Source organism: Python bivittatus, unplaced genomic scaffold, assembly GCF_059951505.1.
Source record: "Python bivittatus isolate LINGU-HERP-01145 unplaced genomic scaffold, Pbiv_v1 ctg000570_np1212, whole genome shotgun sequence".
NCBI classification, from domain to species: Eukaryota; Metazoa; Chordata; class Lepidosauria; order Squamata; family Pythonidae; genus Python; species Python bivittatus.
In genome coordinates, this window is record NW_028277097.1 from 2,523,488 (window position 1) to 2,551,281 (window position 27,794).

The 27,794-nt window shown below is 38.3% G+C and overlaps 1 protein-coding gene across 3 annotated transcripts in view; it reads left to right on the forward strand.

Moving 5' to 3' along the window:
* Positions 1-27,794, forward strand: part of SLC38A9 (solute carrier family 38 member 9) — a 57,622-nt gene that overhangs the window by 15,815 nt on the left and 14,013 nt on the right. For all 3 annotated transcript variants that reach the window (XM_088152641.1, XM_025171284.2, XM_088152640.1), the window contains exons 9-14: positions 1,266-1,325; positions 5,122-5,316; positions 6,681-6,788; positions 12,297-12,403; positions 20,553-20,666; positions 22,102-22,250. In XM_088152641.1, coding sequence (XP_088008767.1) covers positions 1,266-1,325; positions 5,122-5,316; positions 6,681-6,788; positions 12,297-12,403; positions 20,553-20,666; positions 22,102-22,250 — 733 coding nt within the window. The remainder of the gene's footprint in view (positions 1-1,265; positions 1,326-5,121; positions 5,317-6,680; positions 6,789-12,296; positions 12,404-20,552; positions 20,667-22,101; positions 22,251-27,794) is intronic.

Genomic DNA, 27,794 nt, shown 5'->3' on the forward strand with positions numbered 1-27,794 from the left:
AGGGGTCTAAAGCTTAGTTTTGTGCAGAGAGAGGGTTTTTTTTTTTCCCTTTTAGTCATTAAGGTACAGCAGAAAGGATAGGGGCTCCACCCTTCTAGATCAGGGGTTCCTGGAAAAAAATTTTTTTTAGCATTGATCTAAAAAAAAATCAGGTTCATAGCCTGAAAAAGTTTGCAAGCCCCTGTTGTAGAACAGAAAATTATATCAATTCTTGAATAGCATTTATATGCATTTAAATAACATTTGTAATCTCTCTCATGGATGTTTATATTGTTACATATCAACCAGGATGGTATAGTCCAGGATGTTTTCAAATTTATCACCACAATTCCCCTGTTCACTTGGAAATTTGTCAGTCTCCCCAATAATGACATTTTCAGATCCTAACGAGGATAGCTTTTGCAATACTGATTGTATAAATTCCAATTGATTGCCATTGGGACAATATATATTAATCCTATAATTAGATAGGATTTTATAGACCCAAATCTACCTTCAATATCTCTAATTGAATGAGTAGCCCTAAAACCCAGGGAATCTGCAATCCAAACTGCTAATCCTCTGGCCTCATAGGTACCATTACTTAAAAACTATTCTCCATGGGAAAGGGTAGGGGAATTTTAACACAATTTCTTTTTTTATGTGTTCCCTAAAGCAACAAGATACCTGGCTCATCCTCCTTTATAGTTTGACTAATTCCCTTGCACTTCATTATTAATCCTGTGCCTTTAAGGTTCCATGAGAAAATATTCAAATTAGCCATATTTCAAAAATCCTCCTTTCAGCGGAGGTTAAGATATCATAGACTGAACTGATTGATTATGTACCATCAAGTCACTTTCGACTTCTGGCGACCACATAGATCAGTGTTGTCCAAACTTGGCCACTTTAAGATGAGTGGACTTCAATTCCCAGAATTCTCCAGCCAGCCATGCTGGCTGGGGAATTCTGGGAGTTGAAGTCCACTCATCTTAAAGTGGCCAAGTTTGGACAACACTGACATAGATAGATTTTCTCCAAAACGATCTATCTCTAACCTGTTCTTTCAAGTCTGTCCTGGACCTGTTGATTCAACATAGTCTTTATACATGTATCTTGTTTCTCTCCTGAAGCTAGATTAAAAAATGGACATTTCATGAAAAGGAGTTCCAGTTTTCCTCAGAAGTTGCATTAATCTCTTTATATTGCTTTCAGCACTTATTATGAATGTTCTAAAACATACTTTTTTTGGAATATAGCTACATTGTGTCCTTTTTTTTTTTTAGATTATATTCATGATATTAATGTAACAGAAATTGTTCCTGGTACAAATGGAAGCAATAGAGGTAAGGCAACTGGAAAAAATGTTTCTTCTGCTCCAAGTACATTGAAGTCTCCTTTACCTTAAGTGTCAAAATTCTCAATAAATATATCCCTTTTCACCATTTTGGGCAGTTGGGATGGGAAGTAATTTGTAGACTTTGCAAGCTTGCAGTCCTCATAGACTCAACCTTGGAAGGGAGGAATAAGCTTGGTAAAAAGAATCCCTGAAAAATAAATCAATAAAATGATATTGTGTTGCTTTCAGATGGATAATAAGTGAAGGTCACACAGTGTTTGTTGATTCATATCCTCAAGCAGTACATTTCAGATAGATGTTCCTTACTGCTGGTACTAGTGCATGTATAAACTCTTTTAGACCTTCTGCCTTTCCAGGTGGAGAGTTTTAAACACAGCCTAACACAGCCTTTCCTTAAATAAGGAATCCTTCTTTTGCTTGGGTGAAAAATTGAGAATTACAGTGGTGCCTTAAACTTCTGCAAATTTTAAGGCATAAAATTTATCACAAAGCCCATAGCTTTTCTAGACTGCAAGATGAAAGAGAACAAAAGGGGTCCAAAAATGTTGGCCTTCCCCATTCTGATGATAGCACAATCTCATTTTTTAACCTCTTCAAAGGTCTTAGAACAGAACGAAGTAGTATGCCCCTATATTGAAAAAGTTGCCTACCCTGGATTAGTACTACCTGTAACCTCAGCCAATATCTTTCCATGAAATTTAAAATTGACTAAATATGTTTATCAAGGGAAAAGGCTAAGTTTTAAAAGTTGCAAATAATTAAACCAAAAGGGTGTATCTTGAGGAAAAATTGAATTTAAGAAAATGTTTAGGGAACAGAGGGAATATCATTCCACAACAGAAATATCTTAATTTTAAAAGCTTATTTTAAAAGACCCCCTGATGTCAATATTTGTTATTACATGATACCCTTCTAAACTGTGTTAGCTATACTTTGCATCAAACCAAAGGGAAGAATTCAGTTTTCACCATAACTCCATGTAAATTTCAGAAATGCTATTAATTTTCTCTCAAATGCTACAGTTATATGGATAGCAGGGAACAAACAAACTAGCAAAAATAATGCTGATGATTCTTTTGCATCCTTCTGTTCTGTACAGACATTTGTGCTTCAGGGCATTGTAGCCAACTAGATGAAAGCCAGCGTGGGATGAAAATATTTGCACTGGGAAATGTCTATGAATGTCATAATTAGCTCATGCTTTCTGTATAAATCATGGCTGTTAACTACTAATGACATCTTACACCAGATTCTCAAAATGGTAGTCTTCTGCCATAGAAAGCACTTATTACAGCCTGTGTGATCTTGCTCTTTCTCCTAGATCTAACCGAGGCATCTCCAACATGAGACTTTTTGAATATATTAGCTGGGCCTTTCCTAACCTTCTGCTTTCGTCCAGACAACTCCCATGGTGGCTGGGAATTATGAGAGTCAAATCAAACTAAATCTTTATTACGGTCATAGACCAGCATAAATAGAGTCAAAGTCCACATTTGGAAAATACCACGAAGGGGAAATTGTTTTATAAAATGAGGGCAAATGTAATGAATAAAAGGAATAGATAGTACTCTAAACCCTTATTTCTGAGTATTAATATCTTAAAAATATTATCAGAAAGCACCTTCCCTTCCAGAGTTCTGTTTGTCTGGATCTGTTGCTTAAATGGTTTTATCATCCCCTTTGTGTAAATTGTTATCTATAACCCAGAAATCTGTAGTTAAAGAGAGAGGATGCTGGGATGTGAACACAATATACCCATATGTATCTACCAATGCATTTATAATTTGAACTTCTTGTAGCCCACCTAAGAGTCTTCCAAGTTGAATGGGCTATGAAAAATCAAAAATAAGTAAATCGATATTGGAATTTGCTGGCAGCTGAGATGCAGGGCTAATATCCAACCTTATATGACTACATGCTGCTTGTGTACCACTTAGAAACCTGCAGTTTGGTAGACTGTACCCTTGGCTCCTAATAATGATTTAAAAGTTTACTTTGCAGCATGTGTGGCATCTTTGCAGAATTTGGACTAGTTTCAGTAAGCTAAAACTGAGGCAGTGCTCTAGAAGGAGACCAGTTTGGGAGTAAGGGGAAGAGGAAAATATAAGACACTAGGAGTCTTGCAAAACAAAGAATTAAAAGGAATTGTGTACATTACAGATGGCGAACTGGTAGCAGTTTCTTTCCTGCCGAGTGTATTTGTGGATTGTGGTAATTGCTCTCATTCTAATTCCAGGTCAGATGCCTTCCTGATGCTGTGCATACATTTTACATTTGCTGTGCAACCAAGGATGTGTTCAGTGGTACATTGTACCTCTGGCTGGACACATACTTTGCTGTGTGGCTAATTTTGACCAAGTAGCAGTTTCCTATGTAGGTTTTGAAGACTTGTGACAAAAGGAAAAGAGGATCACCTTCTCATAAGCAACCCCAGTAATTCTGGGGGGGCTCAGGAAGCATAAACTTCCCAAAAAGAGTTTCTGTGCAGGAAGTGATAAGTCAACCAATTTAAAAATACTAATCAGTATTCAAAGGTCTGAGTGAGTTGAGCTGCAAACCTAGTGGTGATTTCATTGGGAATTACAGCACTGCCCAACCTGCCGAAATATTTTGAGTGAGATAAGAACAGCCATTTTGAGGGACAGCAGGTGTGCCTAGAGACAGCCTGTCCTGTTAGTACACTGGAGAAATGTAATGCTTTGGAAGCTGTCTTGATCCTTTTTCACTTGTTCATTGCAAAAAATGGTGAATGGGGAAGAGAGTATGAAGGTACAGAGCTGTGGCAAGTGAAATATTAAAGGAGTGCAGTGCTCTATGGATCGCACAGCCCATCTTTCTCTGGCAGAGGCATAGTGAGCATTCACCCGATAGCAGCATGGAAAGGGCAGTTTGCATGATGAAGGATAGGGGTAATTGTCCAGAGGTGCTTCAGAATTACTGGACTGCAACTCCCAGCACTCTGGGCAGCATAGCCCAAGGCCTTTGGTCATGCTGTCTGGAGATGATGGCAGCTAGAGTTTAAGATACCTGAAGGACACCAAGCCAAGGATGGCTCATTCCCAATCTGCAGTTCTTATCTGCAAGAGATATGTGTGCAGGTGAGCAGAATGGAGCTTATGTTTAGAGAAGCATAACCTTTGCAGAAACAGTTTCTATGTTTTGTTTTGTTTTGTTTTGTTTTGTTTTGTTTTTTGGTGGCTTCAAGTCAGCGTTGTCTCCTGGCAAATGCCTGGACTAATCCCTGCGGTTTTCTTTTCAAGATTTCAGAAGTGGTTTGGCATTGCCTTCTTCGTAGGGCGAAGAAAGCAAGTGAATGGCTCAAGGTCATCCAGCTGCCTTTGTGTCTAAGGCAGGACTAGAACTCACGGTCTCCTGGTTTCTAGCTGGTGCCTTGACCATTACACCAAATTGACTTTCTTCTATGGATTAGAGTCCACATATTAGTTTATTCTCAGGTTATTGTGTTGCTTTAGACATGAAGGATCATTTGTCGTGGGGATCAATGTCTGTTAGCCTTGGTGGCAATGAGACTGCTCTGAAGGCCATCTGTTGGGAGACTAGTGGGCTTCCTTGTGCAGCTGGTTGGCCACTGTGAGAATAGGCTGCTGAACTAAATGGGCCAGGGGCCTTATCCAGCAGGGCACTGCTTATGCTCTTATGAAGAGGTTAATTTAATGTTTAAGCTTTGATTACCAACACGTACTTCCTCATCACCCCCACGCCCAAGCACAAATGCTTTCCTTAAACTAAACAATTGTTTTGTTTCCTTTCTAATTTTATAGTAATATGTCCAAGTGATGCTAGCCACAAAGTACCAGGAAATGAAACTTTTGAATTTCCTTCTACCAGTGCTGCTGGATTTGAGGAATTTGAAAAGTGGTGGGACAAATCCAAAACTGTCCCATTTTATTTGACCATCATTCTTCTGCTGTTGAATTTTAAGTCTCCATCTTTCTTTGCCAAATTCAACATTTTAGGTACGTAGTAATAATTAAAAAATTATGCAAAATAGATTCTTCTTAGATATCTTGACTTAATCATTTGTTTCAGATTGTGCTGGGCTTCTAAATTTTTTATTAGTTGGAGGCCACACTATACAAAAGACCGTGCTTCGATTTTCCAGCATCTCATGAAATTTAAAACTTGCCATGGCAAGGGAGGGAACAAGCTTTGAATTAATTTGGAGCAGCAACTGTTGGAGAAGGTTTCTTACTTTGCTTTAGTTCTTGAACCTCTCTTTCCACTGGAAAACACTTCTTTCTTATAATGCCAATATTCCCACTATATAGGAAAAGACAATATTTGCTCCTCTCTTTTTTTTCTCCAGCAACTGGAAAGCAATTTCATCCAGAAATTTATAATGGTTAACAATCCCTCATAATGGTTAACTTTTGCTAGTTGATATACCTAATTGCGGGTTTTTTAAGCTTTAAAAAGAGACAGCAGGAACCCAGTTGGGAATCTGCTACTTCTTGTGTAGTTTAGCCAAGGAAGAAAGAACAAATTGTCTACCTTTGCCATAATTGAGAAGTTTCAAATTTTTTGGATTGTCCTTATTTCTTCCTCTTTTTCTATTGGAGATATTACTTAAAATAGTAAAGGATTAAAACAAGGCTGTGAAGGCTTAGAAATCCATGGGAGTTTATATTTTTGCTAGATTTGTTTCCTGTTTTTCAAATATTCCTTTTTTCTCTCTCTGTATATGCATGTATATTCACCCCCACACATATAAGAAAGTAATAGGTAAGATGAAATTACATGTTGTCAAGCAATATTGTTTTGCAATATTATTGTAAAGCAAGGCAGTAATGCAATCTGCTGTTTGTCCTTGAGCTTCTGATTATGTTTATGAAAATGGATATGCAAAACATGCTTGCTTAATGTTGCAGATTGACTGCAATACTATAAAGGCAGTTTTCAGCACTCCCAATTCATTATTTTTTCATGAAAATGTCCATATTTAAAAGCACATCTGCATTTTTTGTTACTTTATCTAGAACTTTTAATTCCCAAAACCTGAAACCTTGATTAATTTTTCTTTCAGATAACTATTGTGGGATCAACTATAATAATGATTTTAATCTCACAATTCTGTAAAAAGTCTTATGTGCTCCCACTAACTTTTGTCCTGCCTTCCAATATGCCATTATTGAATATGATGTCAAGTAACTTCATCTCAGTCAGTTATTCTTAAAGTTGGTTTACAAGAAGAATATAAAAAAGAGACACTGGATTATAATGTCCTGTTTTAAGTCTCATAGAGATTAAAGAACAATTTTTCTGCCATGCATTAGTTTAAATGTGTCTGGATACAGTTTTTTTTTCTTTTTCCCCATTGCAGGTACCATCTCTGTCATTTATTTAGTAATTCTTGTTACTGTGAAAGCTGTACTTCTGGGATTCCATTTAGAATTTGATTGGTCTACAGCGAATAAGTATTTTGTACCAGGTAAACTTTTACAAAAGTGTTTCTGGACTGTTCCCTTTAAGTAACGTAATAGACTGAATAGGACAGGGTATGCTTTCTGCTCTAATTTTATCCTTCTTGCTATAATCCAAGTCCCTACTTGTATAGAACATGTCAGGCTTATAGCTTCCCTGCCTATAATGAAGGCTGGAACCATCATTATTGTATAGGCAAAACTGGGTTCACACCTGCTAAGCCATGGTTCACTGAATAAGCTATCATGACTGGCTACCCACATAACCCTAATCCATAAATTGGTATAGACACCACAGTGGTGGTTCCACTTCAGATCTGAAGCTAAGACAGTGACTTTGTTCTTCTTCCTCTAGAAAGACTTGTGATGAGGCATCAGGGATGGCTCCTTCTACTTTTGCTGGGAGTACATTGTGTGCCAAAATAAGCTCTGAAGAATATTGTTTTCCTCTGCTGCTATTTGATTAGATTACTCTTTAGTCTCTTCTCATGTCTGGGGAGTCATTATCCCAGGTGCTAATTTTTAATTATTCCTTGCCAATAATATACAGCTAAGGGAATTACAAACATTGTTTCCTCCTTGGGATTTCTCCTCAGCTGTACTCATACTTTACAGGCAGTCTCGCAGTTTCCCAAAACCATTATGGATTGGTAGCTACCAGCTGTTACTTCAAAAACAAAACCAAATGCCTAAGGATAGGTTCCAATACCACTCTTTTTTCTTCAGAAAAAATTGGATGGAAAATAGCCTGTAACAAGAAGTTCTTGATGTTCTGTGAACATTGCCTTCCACATCCATGTTTTTGATGTGAAAGGCTCTGTTGAAATGTTCTGTATAAAGAAAAGTTTTGAAAGAGGCCACTCAAGAAACAGTACTATGGTGGCAGCCTGGTGGGACTGGTAAATCAGGATAAGTTCCACTCAAGATACATAAAATATGGTATTGGGGTAAATGATGTATGGGTAACACTAGAAGAGTTTCTCCTTCTTGGTGCTTTATTCCTCTTCTTATTTTTATTTGTTTATTTCATTATTTGTAACCTCTTCATCCTTCAAGGGCACTCAGATTGTCACAAATGCCAGGTGAGGAGTAGTTCATTAGACCACGGTCTATACCACTGAAGCCCTTTTCTACATTGATACAAAAATCTCTAGTGAGTTAAAAATGAAGAATCTCACAGTATGCCTTTAAATGTATTAAATTTTAAAAAGCTTCATTACAAAACAGAGTTACAGTACTTGTGAAACAGAGCCGTTCCATTATGGCCACTTGGCTGTCAGTATTTTTCATTAACTAAAACACATAATACTTGGTTTTACTGGTTGATATGTAATGTTTTTTCAAGATGATATCATGGATGATATAATCTAGGAAACCCATTACACTAAGAGCTTCCTAAATTCTGCTTTTCTTTTTCTTCTCTGTCTTTGTTGAGCAGACAGATTGTCCCTTCCTTCTTTCTTTTTCTCACTTGTACTCCCTTCTCTTTCCTTGCTTGAAAGAGTCCTTCCTCCATCTAGCAGAGAAATCTTGCTTTCTTGTTGCCTTTTTCACTCCATGCCTAATAGAGTCTCCCTCATAGCAGGGTGGCCAGAGTCAACTTCTCTGGCCAAGCCTCATCTCCCTGTGGTCACTGTCTGGACAGCCCAGGAACAGCAGGAGTGGGTGGGGATTCCCAGAGGGCAGTACTGCTTAGCACGAGAGGCCTTAGAGCACCAATGATGCAGTCTGGCTGTATGCTGAGGCCGATCCTCGTTCTTGTACATTCCCTGACCCAGGGTCCTCACAGTCTACAAATTATTGTTGCAGACCATGGAAAGTGAACTGGAGGATGTAGGTAGCTTATGGGCTGTGGGTTTGAGGCAATCTTTCTCAACCTACTTCCTTTCAAATATGTTGACCCCACAATATGTAGAATTTGCACATGGTATAGTCAAGGACAGCGTGGTCCCTCTCATCTGAAGAACCAAAATGCATTTGTTTCTCATGCAGCAGGAACATTTCAAACCTCTTTACAGATAGCAGAGTTTATTGTGGTTCTAAATTATTCTTTAATTTGAATAAATGGTTAATATATGGATGATAACATTCATAAACTAAAGTCATTTTGATTAAAAGAAAAAGAGTTGTTCACTATAATGGGAAGCATTTGGGGAGGAATTTGTTAAAATCCATACCAAGGTTTGGGATCTGTGGTTTGGAAAAATTTTTCCTCCTTTTTCCCAGACATTATAATAGAGTAAATAATAGTGCTTAAAAGGGTTTTCTTAGTCAATGGCTGATTTTATGGTAAACATAACTTCCCATACACATGATGAAACAGAGTGATTTTAACTGTGGCTTGACAGCAGGGTAGGAGAAAAATAATATTTGTGCTTGAGAGCTTGTTTTGAGTGCTTGAGTGAAACATAACTCTTCTTAGATCTCTTTGGTAAAGACCCAAGTAGGAAGAATGGAAGTGGGGAATAAATATGGTAGTAATCATACTCAAATTATTTACCCAGGTTAGAATCCCCTGGCATGCTAACTCATATTTTTGTCATGTGGCAATCTCATTGATGTGTGACAGACGACATGCAGGACATGTCTGTGGACCAATGCTTCACCCTTGGCTATCATTATTGCATCCACTTGGCTGTCCCATAGCTTTGTCTAACAGGCAATGAGGCTTTCCCATAATAGTCTTCCAGATGGCCTTTGTCAGAAATCACTGCTCAGATGTTACTGTTTACTGGCACACTTCATCTGTGAATGTTTGCATGATTATCCAAACAAAGCAGGAAAAAGAGCAAGAGAGGAGGGAGAGAATTAGGCAATTCTGTTGGGTTATTTGTGAATTTGAACAGATGTTAAGTTAGTGAACTTGGTAAATCCAGCTTTAACTTTAATCAGACAAGTCCTACAAATACTAGAATTTCAGCCTCTATTTTGTTAAATCATGGGTGGGCAACCAACTCATAATTCAGAAGCCATCTCTGAATTAAGTAGGCAGGGAAGCACCATGTTTTTACTTATTTTTATGAAACAGAAAGAAAGAACGAATGCATTTTGTACAAGCAATAGGATCAGTATTGATGACAGTAAGACAAAACAAAACAATTTAGTAGATATTCTATAGCAGGTGCCAGAATAATTTCACCCCATTTTCTTTGGTACTAATATTTCTACTAGCCTCAGTCTGGTGCTGTATCTTGCCTGGGAACATGCTGAATGCCAAGTAATAATGTAGTTTGTTGCTTTCAGCTATTGCGATTCCAGCCACAGGCTTATACAGGTGGCTTAATCGTCAAATTATAGTTATGCCAACCATAGCTTAGTGTTTTGTGCAAATGGAAACTAATTTCTATCATATAGATGAAGAAGTATCCTTTCTAGTAGGGAACCATTGGCCTGCTTAAACATCCTTTTGTTTTAAAATATAGCCACTGCAGTACTAGAGAAGGCAAAACTTTTTCTTGTGCCTGGCTGGTCAATCAGGGAACAGCTGGGCTTCAAATTTACAGTTTTATTACTGAATAGTAATTCTATCCATTTTTAAAGGTACCTAAAACATATTAGGTGACAACAAGAAGAAATGTGTTCTGTTGGTTGTTAAATTAAGGTTTTACCCACCAAGAAATACAAAAGAGGCTGGAATACAATTATATATTAGGTATAAACATACATGTTCAGCTTTAAAAAATTCTTTCTTTAAAGAAGGATATGCAGAGACAAAGGATATGCATGTGTTGGTTTTAAGTTTACTAAATCTGTGGCTGTTTTAAAGACTATTTAATGCTGCAGTCCTATACCTTCTTAAGATCAGGGAGGCTTATCTTCAAGTGCACATGCAGATCATAGTGTAGACCAGTGTTTCTCAACCTTGGCAGCTTGAAGATGTGTGGACTTGAACTCCCAGAATTCCCCAGCCAGCCATGCTGGCTGGGGAATTCTGGGAGTTGAAGTCCACACATCTTCAAGTTGCCAAGGTTGAGAAACACTGGTGTAGACAATGTGATAAAGCTGTTGCATATCCCATCCACGGATACTTCCTTTTAGCTTTTCTTTTACCTGTATTAGTAAGCACCAGCCTATCACTAACCTCACAGGTCCTTGGTATTCATCTACTGTAGCTGAATTCTGCATCATAGTAGGACATTCTTACTTTCGTAATATGCAGACTCTGGCTTTCTGGGAAAGATGCTGGAAGAAGGGCTGTTTTAAGAAGCTATCTCTTGACTTCCTAACAAATTAGTTTTACTCTATCCTTTAGAGAGGGCAATGGATTCTGTTCCTGAATATTACAAAAACAGCTATTGAAAAAGGTGGCATTTGCTCCCCCATAAATGTGTGTAGGATTACTATTTTGCCTTTGCCTTTCATGGTTTTCGAACTTTAAAAGTGTGCTTAAACTGATGTAATTTTACTGAAAGTAGTACAAGGCAATTTTAATGGACAGATAGTGGTTATAAAACCATTTGGATAGTTCTTAGAAAAAAGCAGTTAAATGAGCTAAATTAGACATATTTTTGTTCTGTTGATGTGATTATGAATAAAATGTCCGTGAGGCAGGCAATATATTAAGAGCAGTAACCACCTCTTCTCACTAAGTAGCATTAGAACTAAGTTACATTTGAGATGGACTTTTTGCTGAAAATGGAAAAAAATGAATTGGTGATTTATGGATTTGATGCTTAGAAAGGATAAAATAAGGGAAGAAAGGAATCACGATGTAACCTTCAAGAGGAAGGACAGACACTAAATGTATTTGTAACTGCTGTAAAGAAGATTGGAAGCTGCTGCTTTATACTTTTCTTTTTCTCTTTTTATCTATTCACCACTTTTCTTTACTTTTTTCTCTTTTTCTTAAATTTGTATCATTTTTACTATTGTATAAAAAAGTTACATTTGAGCAAGGACAGGGAAATACCAACAGTTTTAGAACTGTTTGCAAATTCATTGAAATAAGCAGGCTATGTCTGTTAGAATACATTTCTCATTTTTCTAAACGGAACAGATCCCATCCTGATTTCATTTTTCCATTATGTAGATGGAAAATAAGACCTCAGTAGAAAATGTAATGGGAAGTGTGAAATCAGATGGTAGGTCATGTTAGGTTACACAAACATGCACACATGTATGTGTGTGTATGGAATTTCTGAACTGGAGAAGGAATATGGGGTAAAATGCTTAATAAAATGCATACGAAGTTAAATTTTAAAAACTGTGAGTCACCAAACATTTTATTTGTAACTAAAATCCTAGGAAAGTGATCTAACTCCAGATTTGTCATTTCTAATTTCATACAGCTGTTTCTAGAATTGTTGGTTCTTTTACATATACCGGTAATTTGCTTGCTGCTGCTGCTTAATATTTTGCCAAGCTTAAATGTGTCCAACCTGAATATATAACAGCTACCACTACAAATATGACCCCAGAGCATGGCTTAGGAATCAACAGACTGGAGGCCTTGGATATTCATTTTAACATCAGCAGTCAGAACTCTGAAAATCTCATTTTTCTTTTTCTTTCTCCAGAGTTCAGGATCTCTTTTCCTCAGCTTACAGGAGTGCTGACCCTGGCTTTCTTTATCCATAATTGTGTAATCACGCTACTTAAGAATAACAGGAACCAAGAAAACAATGTAAGTGACTACAGGAGAAAATGTTTTTTCATACTGCTTTTTGTAATGTTTATTATGTGCCCAGATGTTGCCTATCTTCACAGATTGTGTTGTCATTATTTTTTTACTTACGATTTATTGACTGTTCATAGTGCACACAAAATCATGTGTCATACTGGCTTGGTTTGCACAACAGGCTAAACTACAATGAAGCCAACTACATTATTAATTATTTAATATCTAGATTCAAGTCCTGCCTTTATTTTGTGCAACTCAGTGTGGCATATGTAGTCTTCATATTTTCCCTGTAACAAGCATCCTGTGAAGCTTTAGCACAGATATGCAAACCCACTGATTGAAGAGATCCACGCTTAGGATATCAGCTTGCCCAAAACTCTTATGCTGTAATCAGGTTGGTTGTCTCAGTTTGCACAGCAAATACTCTTAAAAATAAAGTTGGAACCTGCTTTTCATTTGCATAAGGGTTGGTCTCCATGAAAAGGATATTTGGTTTAACCCCTAGTTTATGGATGCATTTATGCATGTGCAAGGTTCTAATTCATACATTCTTAGCTGGGAAAGTAACAATTACAGCTAAAAAAAGTTTCTTATATCCAACAAGAAAAACAAAACAGTAATTAATTTATATTCCTTATACTTTTATAACATAGTATCTGGGTCAAGTGTGAGTTTGGCTGTGAACTTGCTACATGCACCTCCACTATTATCTGTCATCTGCAGATAATAGTAACGGACTAGGTTTATTGTGAAGACTGTTAAAATAACAAGGATTTGGAAACATTCATTACTGTAAAAATTACTGTATGATATCAGGCAGGTTCCTTTTTCCCATTGGCCTGATTCACACAGACAGAATCGAAGCCAAGATGTCATAGTACAATGTCTTAGCCCAGCATTGTATTTTGTAAACATGATGTATGATTGGCTTTGACTTTGTATTATGTGTAAACCAGGCCACAATAGCTTATTCAACAAACTCTGAATTGATATCATCTGTGAACCCAGGCACTAAATTTGAATTTTGTGATTTATGTTCTGTATCTCTACCACTTTTGATACCTTTATTGCTAGCCTTGTTCTGCTTGTTAGGACTGTTTCCTAGTTCATTTCAGTGGAATTATATACTCATCTTATTTCTTGCAAACAGCAACAAGACTATCTCTGAATTTTATCCATCAGTCAGGCTTATGTAATTGAATGTCCTCTCACTTTTGGGCCTGAAAAGTGAAATGTAAATCATTTGAATCACCACCTTTATTGTTTATGAGAATTAGGCACTTGGGTAATTTCCTTTGTTCTCAGTAACTTGGTTATGCCACATATTTGAGATGAATAAAATTTCAGTTATGCTATAGTAATGTATTGATCCGGTACTGAGCAAGGGACTAGGCTCGATGACTTTTAAGGTCCCTTCCGTCTCTATGATTCTGTGTTTCTAAATATCATGCTTAATGTGACTGGGTTGATTCTAGCTTAGTATGGTCTCTGAACTTAGCAAATTGTGACTTAATAACCAAGCTATGGCTCAGCACCATATATAAATCCAGGTTATATAATGATGCCATGTCTCCCTGGCCAAATGTGAAGGGCACTCTGAAAACATATTTGCCCCTTTCAGATTTTCTGAATTTCTGTATATCTTTGCCACTGAACATTCTCAGAGTTTTGTGTGGTTTCTACTGATAAATTAAGGGAGCTTGAGTGAACAAATAACATCAGAAGTTTGGTGCATGTTTCATTTGAAGTGGAAAACCTGATTTAGCAGACCTCGGTTAAGTAGACTTCAGGCTTAATGAACAAACTCTGCTGAGCAAGGATGGGTTGTGCTGGGACTTTGGTGGCAGGACTGGCTAAGAGGAAAGGGAATACAGGTAGTCCCCGGGTTAAGAATGCCCGGTTTATGGATGACCCATAATTAAGAACGGAGCCTGTTGTATCAGCATCCAAGTTAAATACACAGTGATTTGAGTTAAATACACAGTGGTTCAAATTAATTACACAGTACTTCTTATACAGTATTGTACAATAATACTGTTCAGGCTTACATACAAATTTGACTTAAGGACAGACTTTGGGAACAGAACTCGTTGTTAAACTGGGGACTATCTGTATGCTGGGAAGATCAAGAGTAGGCAGGCTTGTGGGATATGTCACGTTAGGAGTTGCTGATGGAAGAGAGGAGATTATGCTTGCCAGGCTTGTCCTGCTTGTTGTTGAGGTTAGCATATACTCTTGATTTAATGGATATTCCATTTTATTAGACACCCCCTCTCCTCTGCTTAAGGAGTTTAATTGAGGACTTACTGTATTTTATTTTAAAAAGTAACCCAAAATGTGATGTCATTGTGAAGAATAATCTCCCTCCATTTCAGCTAAAGAGATAAGTAGAGACTGTTGTGTGAATGCAGTGCCACCTCAAGGATATGTGGCGCCCTTAGGCTACATTGACTGATGGCGCCACCACCTGCCAATGTGAAGATTTGGATTTTTTAGAATAGCCTTTGTTTTCAGAAAGAAGGGTGGCACTGGGGCCACCTAAATTTCAGCATCCTAGGCCATTGCTTGCTCAGCCTTAGCCTAAAGCTGGCCCTGTCTGAATGCTTCATTAAACAATCAGAGATGATTTGGGCCAGCCCTATATAAATTCCGAATGAAGTTCTTACAGTACAGATTCTTGATGCACATCATGTCATGCCCTGCTCAAAAGAAGTTTCTGAAGACCTCTGTAAAGAAATCATTGATGGCTTTCAGTTTGAGAAAGGTTAGAGAACCATTTCTAAAGTTCTGAGGCTCTCCCAGTCCATAGTCATAAACATAGTTTTGAACTGGCAAAGATGTGGGACAGCAGTGAATCTTCCCTACAGTGGATGTTTTGTCAAAATGACTCCAACAGCTCAGCATAAAATCATTCAGGCTTGTCACCTTGGCCAGTGTCAGTCTTTATGACTCTACCATCAGAAAAGCACTGGGTAAAAATGGGATTTAGCATTCAGCAACAAGACAGAGCATTGATACTTATCTCAAGTTTGCCAGAAAGCATCTGGATGACCTTCCAAATATTTGGAGAAATGTTTTACAGCTGGGTCTCAAACTCAAATTGTCGTGTATGACGCATGAAGACTGGTGCGTGTCCTCAGTGTGAGGACCAGAACACTGATTTTCATATATTTATACTAAAGTCTCTAGTGAATCAAAAATGAAGAAAATGAAGGCTAACGTGGTATATCATTAAATGTAAATTTATTAAATTGTTAAAGAACGTTGAAAAAGAGCTACTTTTTTGCCTTTTCACTTAGACAACTTATCTGGCTGCATTTTTCATTCATCAGAATATAAATGTTTGGTTTGGTTTGGTTTGGATTGTTGCTGAATAAACGTTTGAACCTAATAATCCGAAACTTGGCTCTTCAGAAGAGGCAACTATGCATGAAAATAATTTTCAATTCTGCCAAGAAATCAAAAGAATATTGCAGTTCTCTTTAAACAACTGGAGGGGAGGGGGGAATGTATGTTTTGTCTTCAGTGTAGGAGGTTGTAATTGCTGTAAATACAGCTCACTTTCAGATTACTTTTAATTGAAAGTAGGCTAAATTTATTATTTTCCATCTCAAAGAAAAAGTAATTGCAATTTGATGATTTCTAGTTATAGTTTCCAATTATAATCTTGCTTATCTTGGCCAGGCACTATGGATTAAAGTTGCATGATGGAAGTGGCTTAAAAGTATTCAAAAGTAACAAAATAAGAAGTCACAGTATGGCTGTGCACGCAGACAGAACAGGTAGAAAGGCAGCTGCACCCTGATCTCATAGGTAGGATGAGGGCTAGCAGCTCCTTCTTCTGCCACTTACCCACCTTGTTACAGCGTTAAAATGAGAAGTATGGCTCTATGCCTTAAAGAAGTAGGAAGGAGTAGCAGCTATGGTAGAGATTTGTCCATAGCACCTTGCAAGATTGGCAAGCTGCTGCCCTGCTTCTAGTTGTTCTTCTTCTACTGTGTGTATGAGAGGTGTAGGCCACAGAAAATGACCTGGATCGTCATGTGCAGTCCAAGTGTCATAGGCTTGAATCCTTCATACTACGGATAGATGAGACAGAAGTGGAACTTCTGGGCTATGTGGGTGGCAGAAACTAAATGCCACATTCCACAAGAAGAACTCATACCAGCTTCAAGCATGGAGGTGATAGTGTCATGGTTTCAGGGTGCTTTGCTGCCTTAGAACCTTGACAATTGCTGTCACTGAAGGTAATATGAATTCTGCTTTGTATCAGAGAACTCTACAGGAGAATATAATGTTGCTACTGAAGTGCAAATGCATTATGTAGCAAAACTGATCCCAAGCATACAAGTCTACAAGGGAAGGGATGAAAAAGAACAAATTCAGTATTTTTGAATGACCAAATCAGACTAGATCTAAACCACATAGAAATTACAGGAAGTGTTGGTGATATGCCCAGTTACTCAGTCTAAGAGGGCAATTACTTTTTTACACAGACACATCATATATTGGTTATTATTTATTTTATTCATCTATTTATTAAATTTATATGCCACCCATCTCCCCCAGAGGGCAACCTTTGTTTCTGAAATAATTAAAACAAGCATCAAAGTTTGGTGTTTCTTGTTCACTCCATCTCCCTTCCTATATCAGTAGGATAATATGAAGCTCTGCTAACATTCAGTCGCAAAGATACACAAACATTCAGAAAATCTGAAAGGAGATGAATTCTGAACTGAGTCACTCAGGAGGCTTGCTTCTTTAACTTTCTGCTTTCGGAACATGTGCCCCCAAAAAAAAAAAGCTATCGATGTTCATAATATCTGAAGATATCTTGAAACCCCTACCCCCATGGGTCCTAGCTTTTTGTAAAACAGTCAAAACAATTTTATTCTGCCAGATTTTCAACCTTAGTTTAATTGTTCCTGGTGTCCATTTTGGGAAGTGGCTGTATTTTCTTAATATTATTTGATGTTTCTACTCTCTTGTACTATGCCCAGAGTTTCCAGATTTAATGTAAGAGCTGAACCTGATGGTTCTTGTAGCTTCCAGGTCCAATTCAAAGTGTTGGCTATTACTTTTAAAGCCCTACATGGCATAGGTCCAGGTTACCTGAGGGACCATCTCATCTCCATCACATCAACCCATCCCATCTGGTCAGGCAGAGAGGGCATGTTGCAGACCCCATCAGCGAGAGAATGTCAGCTGGCGGGATCCAGGAGGAGAGCCTTCTCCACCGTTGCCCCCGCCCTTTGGAATATTCTCCCCTCAGAGGTGCGGGAGGCCCCTACCCTCCCAGCTTTCCAGAAAGGATTAAAGACCTGGCTCTGCCAGCTTGCATGGGGGGACAAGAATTTTTCCCAATCCTGGGGTGGCTGGCGCCTTGATGACACTCCCCAAGTTACTGCCAATTTTAACATCTATCCTTGGTTCATATTTATTTTCTATTTATTTAGGATTATTTTATACTGCAATTTTAATTGATTTTAACCACTTCATAAACCACCCAGAGTCATTTTTTAACGAGATGGGCAGTGACAAATTTGATATATAAATAAATAAAAATAAATAAAACAGTTTTAACCAAACTCATTTCAATGCAGTAATACAAAAATAACATTTTCTGACTCCTTTGTTTTGAAGAGACGCATATTTTTGAGTAGGTTGTCAGTTTTCTGTTCTTACAGCCAGAGAAAGAGATAAAAATGTGTAACTTTTTTGTTAAATTTGGAATCTAAATCCAACCTTTTTAGACTGTAGCCCAGCCTAATGTTCACAGATCTCATTAGTTATTTTAGTGGTTTCAGAAACTAGTATATTAATACTAAAAGGAAATGTCTGCAGTTAAAGAAGAGGCTGGACAGCCACCATTAGATAGTTTAATGGGTTTTTCTGCACATTGCAGATTTGTATGATTATATTACATAGAATATTACAGTTCTATGCTTCTGTGAAAACACTGTGGTGCTGTGGATAAATGTTCAAATGGTGCTGGCAGATCCAAGTGAAGATACCCACTTGAGAAGAATAATGTCATCCAGGGGTATTCACGGGGGGATCAAAAAGGTCAAGATCATGATAATAGGGACATGGATTTGATCCCATGCTCATGGCTGCCATTTTGACTTTTTTTATATCCCCCCCAAACCCTTACATCTGTGTTTTTCTACTAGATGTTCCTAAGCCATAACATATACACAATATCATTTACTGAAAAAGCAGTATATACTCTATACTGAGCCATGCTTTGTTTATCCATGGTTCACTCAATAAACTGCACCGTTGGTTGGATTTGCATAACTTGTTGAGCCAAAAACAAACACATCCTCCATTATCATCTTATCTAGCCAAGGAGATCTCTTGCCAAGGGTTTAATTTTTGTTCAGGTCAGGCTCACACTTCCATTAAATAAAAATTAAATTAAATTAAAATCTGAAACGGTGGACAATTCAGTTACACCACACCTTCCCCACGTAGCTCAGTGGCACACAAGAATGTATTTTCAGAAATGTGAGCATCTCCCTCCCCCTCAACTTGTCATGTGCCTTCTCCCTCCTTTCGTCCCACGGTGCGCTGTTTCTTCTGGGATTCTGGTTAGGCAAAGACTCAGCACTTGGCTGCTAGTGGAGGGGAAGGCAAGTGGGCAGCAGGAATGGAAGTTCAGTCCACTCACTCGTTGGCTGCTTTTATTCCGCACAGACAAATGGCAACCATTTCATTACAAGACTGAGGAGAAGAAGAGACAGCGAGCAGGAGTCAACTTGCTTACTAAGCAGATCTCGACTGCTGTTACTGAAATGTACCATGTCACTGCTGAGAACACCAGGCACAAATCAGCAACCCACGACGCTAAGAACTGAATAGACACACTCTGGTCCAAGATGTTGTATAAGCCCCTATTTGGAGATAGAATCCAAAAAGAGAAGGATACTTATTAGAAGTAGAATCAAAATGTGAAAAATATCTAAACAGCCTTAAACCCTCACATCATCCTAGTGTGGCTATAGGAGCAACTCTCCTGTTCTCTTGCTCTCATGCCTGGCTCTTTGGGGAAAGCGGGTGGAATGAGCTGCCAGGGAAGACAAATATCTTGCAAAGATTTGGGGGATTGTTGCTTATAATCTCTATAATCAAGTAGCCCAATGAAAAGGAAATGGGATGAGCCACAACTTTTTCTTCTATGTGGAGGAAGTCAAAACATTTGCTTCAAATGACGAGCAACAGGCTTGAAATAAAACTAAAAGACCGATTTAGAATGTGGTCCAATTTCTGAAAAGAAGGGGAGTATGCAGGCAAGAAAGGAAAAATAAAGCTGAACTTCCTTATTATTACATTCCAAGGAATTCACAATAAAACATATGGTTCTCTCACAGTCCCTTTTACTTGTACAATATTGTAAAAAAAGGATAGTTGAGCATCCACAGCAAGGTCAAAAAAATCAAGATGGCAGCTGCAACTGCGTGAGCAAAGCCCTGCCCCTTTTTAACATGTGTTACCATCTTTACTTTTTTGAGCCACCCCCCCCCCCATCCTTCCATCATGTGCTTCTGATTCATCCTCTTTTATAAGCCATGAAATCTGGGAGAGTTTTCCTCCATTCACCAAAAAAATAGTGCCTTCATCCAGCACTGTAATCCACCCACATTGTACTTGCTTAATGTGTAGAAAAGTAAAAGGCACTGCTGGACTTGAAGCATTTTCTCTCCAACTAAATACTATAAAAAACATTCAATAAAAGAAGATACTTGTATAATTCCCAGATGTCATTTGGTATCCATATTTTTGAAAAGGAGGAGTTTGATTTTTTAACAAGGGGCCTGATCCAAAACTGACCCATTTTGGGGGAGAATGTGATGGCTTAATTAGCTTTGATCTCCAAATTTATAATAGCTTTTTTCCTTCATGCTCTGAAAGTATACGCTAAATTGCTTTTTTTGTGTGTAATTGCTTCAACCCACAGCCCCAAAATCATTGTATTGTATCCACTTAATATTTTCCATTTATTGAGAAGCAGGGGACAGTTAATTCAAACAATAAGAATCATAGGTCCATGATTTAACTGTTCCAGGAGTTGTCCTTTAGTTAATTTTCAGTATAATAATTGAAACAAGCTGATCTTATTTGTTTGCTGTTTCTTGTGTTTTAACTACAGGTCAGAGATCTTTCAATTGCCTACTTTTTAGTAGGTTTCACATATCTCTATGTTGGGGTGCTAATCTTCGCTGCTTTTCCATCTCCCCCATTGAGCAAAGAGTGTATAGAACAGGTACAAAAGTCCTTTAATATAGCGAACTTTGTTTAACTTGCTTAGAATTGATTATATGTAAGCATTGCTCTCTTTTCTTCTATCTGCCTCTGCATTTACTATAATCTCATTATCAGGTACCACTGTCGCTTGATGCATCAGGTCAGAATTATGGACAATGCCATACTTAAATAATACCAGATTTTTCTAATTAAAGCTATGGTGGCACCATTAAGTGTTAACTGCAAATTGCACCAATCTGTGTAACCCGTTGTAAGACTTTTTTCCTACCACTTCAGTGCAGATGTTAATTGGAAAGAAAAGTAGGTTACTTTTCCAAATTAAGAGCTGGTTCAAATGAGTATATCTTGGTTTAATTAGCTGACATAGTGAGCTTTTTGCCTGTACATTCTTCTCCTTGCAGAAGCTAAAGCTAAATGAGGAAGTTTCTAATTAAGCATAGTTTCCTTTTTTTGTCTGAACTGGGAAAATATGGTTACCAGTTCTGCAACAATTAGAACCCTTAGGCCATTGTTTGAAGTTCCAAGCTGGTAAATTTAGTTTCCTGCTTCAAATGAAATGCAAAATTAGGGCTAATTAGGGATTTCCTGGATTATTCTTACCTTGAACAAACAGTTCGTATGCAGGCCAAATATTTATTCGCGATAGAGTTTACACAGCTGACATGACATCCAAATTGGCTCGGTGTCTAATTAAAGTGCGGTAAAATGTTCCAAATGGTAAACAGAGACTATATGGAAGCACGCTGGTCTACACTGTGGCCTGGTGCACAAATGAAAATTATCCATACAACTGAAAAAGAAAACAGATTATAACGCAGAAAAATGTTTTTCTGTAATTTTTTACAATCCCTTCTCCAACATAGCTGGGAATCTCAAAATAAAAGATGCACTTGTCTAGGAAAGTCTGCGTCAGAATAAGGAAAAACAGAACACACAAATATACAAATACATACATGTGCATGTGCACACACGTACACATACATTTATGTATTTGTCTCAGACTGTATTCTTGACAACATAAAAATGTGTATTAATCTTGCCATTAGTGATTCGTGGATCTTTAAAAAATGAGAATGTAAAACACATAAACATTTTGCTCTACTTAGATACAAAGCTTTACTTACAATAAGACTGCAGTTTTTAAAATTCTGGAACCAAATTACTGTAAATAATTAGGCCATGTTTCATTTTTGCTTCAGGAACAAACTTCTGTAACTTCATGCATAAGTGTTTCCATGATTTAAAAACAAATAGGTGGATGAAGCAATTCCTATGTATTCCAATTAAGATTATATACTTTGATGTACATACAGTCTTTATGTAGAAATATGTTTATGTTCATTGCTTTAGAATCCTTCTTATTCATAGCCTATAGAGGCAGAAGGAAATGACAACCCCATTTCTCTTGCATCACTAACTTTTCTTTTTGTTAGAATTTTTTAGATAATTTCCCCAGTAATGACATCATGGCATTTCTTGCAAGAATATTCCTGCTGTTCCAGATGGTGACTGTGTACCCGCTGCTTGGCTACTTGGCACGAGTTCAGTTTTTAGGACATGTCTTTGGAAATGTTTATCCAAGGTAGACCACTCCTTTTGGCATGCCTTAGTGCTGTTCCTTGTTTCTACCCATGTCATAGGAACATTCTGTCACTAGTCATTCCCCACTGTTAGGACGAACCTTTTATTGCGGTTAGTGATGACTTCCCACTCATGCATGATGCCAAGCTCAAAGACAGGGTGTGTGTTGGTTTGATTTTTTTGGTTTAGAATGATGTGTGAATATTCCATGTATAATTTTAGGGCAGTCAACCAAAATTTGGAATCATGATTTTGGGTGATATGTTGATTGCAACTGTAGCTTAGTGTAATGTGCAAGTGGGATACATGATTTGTTCATGGTTTCTTGGCTTGTTTTTGTCCTCCACCCAAGCCTCTGACATGTCTACAAAGTGCATATTGTAGTAAGAGCAGCTAAAAAATAAGGCAAAACCAACTAGGAATTGGTTGTGGCCAAATTAACCACAAGTGCCTTTTTTTAAAAAACTTACAGAAGGGGACTTCTTGCTTACTAATTCAGGGGTCATCCTTATCATAAGTCTTCTCGGTGAGCACTTTCTGTCCCTTTATTCAAAGAGTTTTTTGAGAGATAAGGAAAGATACATTAACAGCTGTGAGAATCCTGAGTGCTTCTGGTTGATAGTGACCTTTAGAAAAATGGTTCTCAGATAATATTCTTGATTTTACTAAGTTGCTCAAGACATTTTGAAGAAATAGCAGAGAATTTTAACAGGAAGTAGATAATTATATCCTTCCTTTCTTCTGTAATGGAACAGCCTCCTATCCAGCCTTTGACCCAATTCAGACCTGCTTAGTTTCAGCAACAAAGCTATGTTGTGTGCCACCAGACCCCAGGTTACAATCAAGTACCACTAAAATAATCACATGGCTTGTTACAGTTCTCTATTCATTGTGATTTAGTGATTATTAAACAATTTTAGCTAGTAGTATCTATGAACCAGTGTTTCTTAATCTTGGCAACTTTAGGATGTGTGGACTACAACTTCCAGAATTTCCCCAGCCAGCATGCTGGCTGGGGGAATTCTGGGAGTTGAAGTCCACACATCTTAAAATTGCCACGGTTGAGAAACACTGCTATAAACATTATGTGGTGCATAGGGCAGTAACTACTATCTACCAATGAAGGAGAAATTAAAGATTCTAAACATAGAGAGAGAGAGCCAGTTTGGTGTAGTGGTTAAGGCACCAGGCTAGAAACCAGGAGACTCCAGTCCCGCCTTAGGCACAAAGCAGCTGCATGATTTGGGCCAGTCACTCTCTCTCAGGCCTAGGAAGCAGGCAGTGGCAAACCACTTCTGAAAATGTTGCCAAGAAATCTGCAGGGACTAGTCCATGCAGTCGCCAGGAGTCAACACTGACTCCAAGGCCCATACACACAAACATATAGAACCATGAAACTAGAAAAAATCAAAGCAATAGGTTCAGGGATGATTTTTGTCACCCCAACCCTACTAAGAGCTACGTTTTATGTATTTATTATTATTTACTATATTTTTACATTGCCAGATGCCCAGCAACTCTGGGCTGTTCACAGTTAAAAACACACAGAACAATAAAATAATACAATGATAAAAACAAAGAACAAAAGACGGCAGAAACCAGACAACACTTACAGCAAAGTCGCATTACCCAGAAGGGGATTTCATTCAACCTCACCAAAGGTCTGGGTGAAGAGCCAGGTCTTCAAGGCTCTGCGAAATACCAGTAGGGTGGGAGCCATCCAGATCTCAGGGGACCTTCATTCCAGAGGGCAGGCACTGTGGCAGAGAAGGTGAGTTTCAAGGGTCTCAATAGGTGGCATTGTTTAATTAAAGGAACCCAAAGCTCACCAACCCTATCAAATTGAATCGGCCAGACAGATATGGGAGATAAGCCGTCCCTCAAGTAACCAAGCCGTATGCCTGTGGGGCTTTATAAGTAACAACCAGCACCTTGAATCACACTTGGAAGCAAGCCAGCAACTAGTGCAGCTCGTGGAGCAGAGGTGTTACATGAGCATACAGAGGCATGCCCATCACTGCTTATACCACTGTATTCTGGGCCAGTTGAAGCTTCCAGGTGGCCTTCAAGGGCAGCCCCATGTAGAGCGCATTGCTGTAGTCAAGCCGTGAGGTGACCAGGGCATGAGTGACTTTCTGAACATTTTCTTTTAAGACCCCAAATGTACAGATATGGTTACTTGCTATTTTTACAGTGGCTGCCACTGTATTCTAGAAAAGGGACTTAAAACCCAGATTTTATCTCTCAGAGTTGAGATAAAAATGCAGACTCATTCCCACTATCTGGTAATAACTTCAATACCTGTATCAGTTCAATTCAAAGGGTAATTGAAACAATTTATTTGCTGCTCAGTAACAATTTCCTGGAAACTTAGTGGGTTTGGAAACACTTTGATCCTGGGTCATTATGCTAAGTGAAGGCCTGTCAGTTATCCAAAAGTTTCAGCTACATCTAATGCCAGCTATAGGAATCTGCTTCCTGATGTGGAGACCAAGGAAGTGTATTTATGTATCTATAGTCATATTCAGGCACCCATACTGGCTCTGTGTGATCTTCAGCACCAATTTTAGAGATGCTAAGTTTTCTCAGCCAGTTGGATGTAATGTTAAAAGCACCAGGCTAGAAACCAAGAGACCCCTGTTCCAGTCCTGCCTTCAGTGCAGACCCAACTTTGGGCCAGTCGCACTCTCTTGACTCTAGGAAAAAGGCAGTGACAAGCCACTTCTGAAATCTTGCAGAAAACTGCAGGGACTTGTCAAATTTTCTGAGCTGTTTAATTATATCCAGGGCATACACACACACACACACACACACACACACACACAATAAATAAATAATGGCAACTTTTTTTTTTTTTTTTACAAATGTATGTCACACACAAAATCTGTTACTTGAAGTAATTGTACTGCTTTGTCTTGTGGTAGGACTGGCTCTGTTCAGGTTGTATCAAAGTTTATTTATAGTCATAGACCACAAGCATCAAACAATAAACATGTAAAAAACTGAAATATTAAGAGAAAAGCATAGCTAATTGCCTTCTGATATGAAACAAATTATCCAATCTTAATTACACACCAGGGAGCATAATTAAAAAAGATGGCAGCTGTGAGGGTGCAACTGAAACTTTGCACATGTGACACATAAAAAACAGGGAAAGCTTTGATCACGCTGGCATAGCTGCCATTTTAACTTTTTTGACCACACTGTGTGGACACCCCTGTTACATCCAGAGCTTTTTTTTACAGTAGTTAAGATTGATCAAGTTGCTGGGAGCCGGGTGGCATATAAATTTAATAAATAAATATCTTGTTACCTCTTTTTGAAATTTCTGAGGATTTACCAGCTAATAGAAAAATGGTATTCTTTTCCACAGTATGGTTGGAATGAATTATAGAGAGGGGTTATATTAATTCAGAGTGTCACATATGGTACAATGGACAGCTCAGCAGAACAGTGATGTTGATTCAGTGACACAGGGACAGATTTGGTCCTGAAGGAGAATTTTGCTATACCTTCCCTCCAGAAATCCTTGACAGCAAGGCCTTAAGCCTGACCAAAGTAAAAGTTCCTCTGTAAGGGACAGAGAGGATGTTGTATAAATACTTAGGAGTAGATAAAAGCCAATCTTACAGTGTGAGGAATTCTCTGTATCCATTTGTATGTCTGAATCTAGAATACATTTCTTAATTCCTTGTAAGGCCCTTTGAGATCTTGTATTATCAGTGATTGAACTGAGAATCCACAAGAGGTCATTTTCCCTAGAAGCCCTCTTCCTCATCTCTTTCCCGAACCTGTACCCTGTTATCTGTAGCCAGAGCTATGCTTGCAAACACTGCAGCTAGAACATCTGTAAGTGTAGTTTCTGTCTTGGCTGCCCAGTTCCTTCCCCAAAGAATGAAAACACTGTGTGACCAACATCATCAGATTGGTGGGAAAGGTTGGGGCAGCCAAAATAGATCTCTAATGCCAGGATACCTACAAGCATAGTTCTGCTCATCTGGGCTACTGGTAGCTTCTTTCAGAGAAGACCTTGAACCACCAAGACAGGGATGCTTGCAGGCACTCCAGCTGGGGTTCCTGTTAAAATGACTCTGACTGCACATAATGGAATGGGCCTGAGGTAGCACTGAGGGTGGTCAAAATAACTCTTGAGAGCCACCCTCCAGGCATTCCACTTGAGATCGTGATGATGGCTTTGCTATGGTAGGAGATCTAAGATCATTTACCGTTTTGAACTAAAGATGTCAGGAACAAGATAGTACAGTATGAGTCCAGAGTCACTTTTTGTGAGATGGGCGGCCATATAAATTTGATTGATTGATTGATAAATACTATTTCTATATTGGTGTTTCTCAACTTCAGCAGCTTTAAGCTGTGTGGACTTCAATTCCCAGAATTCCCCAGCCAGCAGGTTTGGGGTTGAAGTTCACACAGCTTGGAGTTGCTGAGGTTGAGAAACACTGATCTATACTGTTAAGAAATTGATCTACAATATATGAGATGGAGTTTAAACTGTAGATAACTTGATTTGTTCGAGTCAGTTTGAAAGTTCCATGTGAGTTCATATCTGAATATTCTGATTCAGGTTCAGTGCTCTGTTTATTACAATGGGTGGCTAGTCAAAAAACAAACTGGAAAAGGTTTATGATAACATTATAAAGCCTTTCAGTGCAAAATGACTAGAGAAAGGCCAACATATTATTTCCTTATTTTCTTTTTGTTAATTGGTTTTCCTAGTAGAGATAATCATGGTGAGCTGATTGTGTTGATATGTAATTTCAGCATTTTATATTTTTCAATTTTGTTGCTTCCTGGTATTCAAAGGAAGACTGAACTTTTGATGTAAGGAGGAGGTGAAATACTTAAAAAAAAAAATGGAGGTGAGCATTCTACCAAGCCCTGCTGTGCAGCCTTCTTTTTTGGGTGGGAGATTACATAGAACTTTTATCAAGTCACCTGGAAGAAATTTCTGCGCAGAGAGCAAGAATATTTGCTTTGCATCACTTGAATGGGAAGAAACAACTGCTTGCTACATACTCTGTGACAGCATTTGGCTTCGATGCTGCTGTGCTATGAAACCTTACCTTTTGTACCTTGCCACTTTGATTTAAGATAAGGATCTCTATCAAAGAAAGTGAGGAAAAAGCATGTTCATTGTCCTGTAATACTTCCCTTTCAATGTTGTGTGTGTGTGTGAGAGAGAGAAAGAGAGAGAGAGAGACTGTAACATCCCAGTTAATAACATGCTTTTTTCATTGGTTGCTGCACACTCCACACCAGTGCCAGTGCTGTTGCAATATGTACATGAAAAGGCAAGGCTTTGATTGCACTGTTGTGGCCACTATCTCAACTTTTTACACACACACAGACACACACCATGGACACCCCTGGCTGTTTGCTCTTCCCATCTTGTGCAGCAGCAGGAGACAGCAAGGGGACAGACTAGTGAGTAAGAAAGGAAGTGCCCCACAACTGAATATATGGAGAGAATCAGGGACCAGCTTTCTCTCCTGGATAACTGGCTACGTGCCAGCCATTGGCCAGC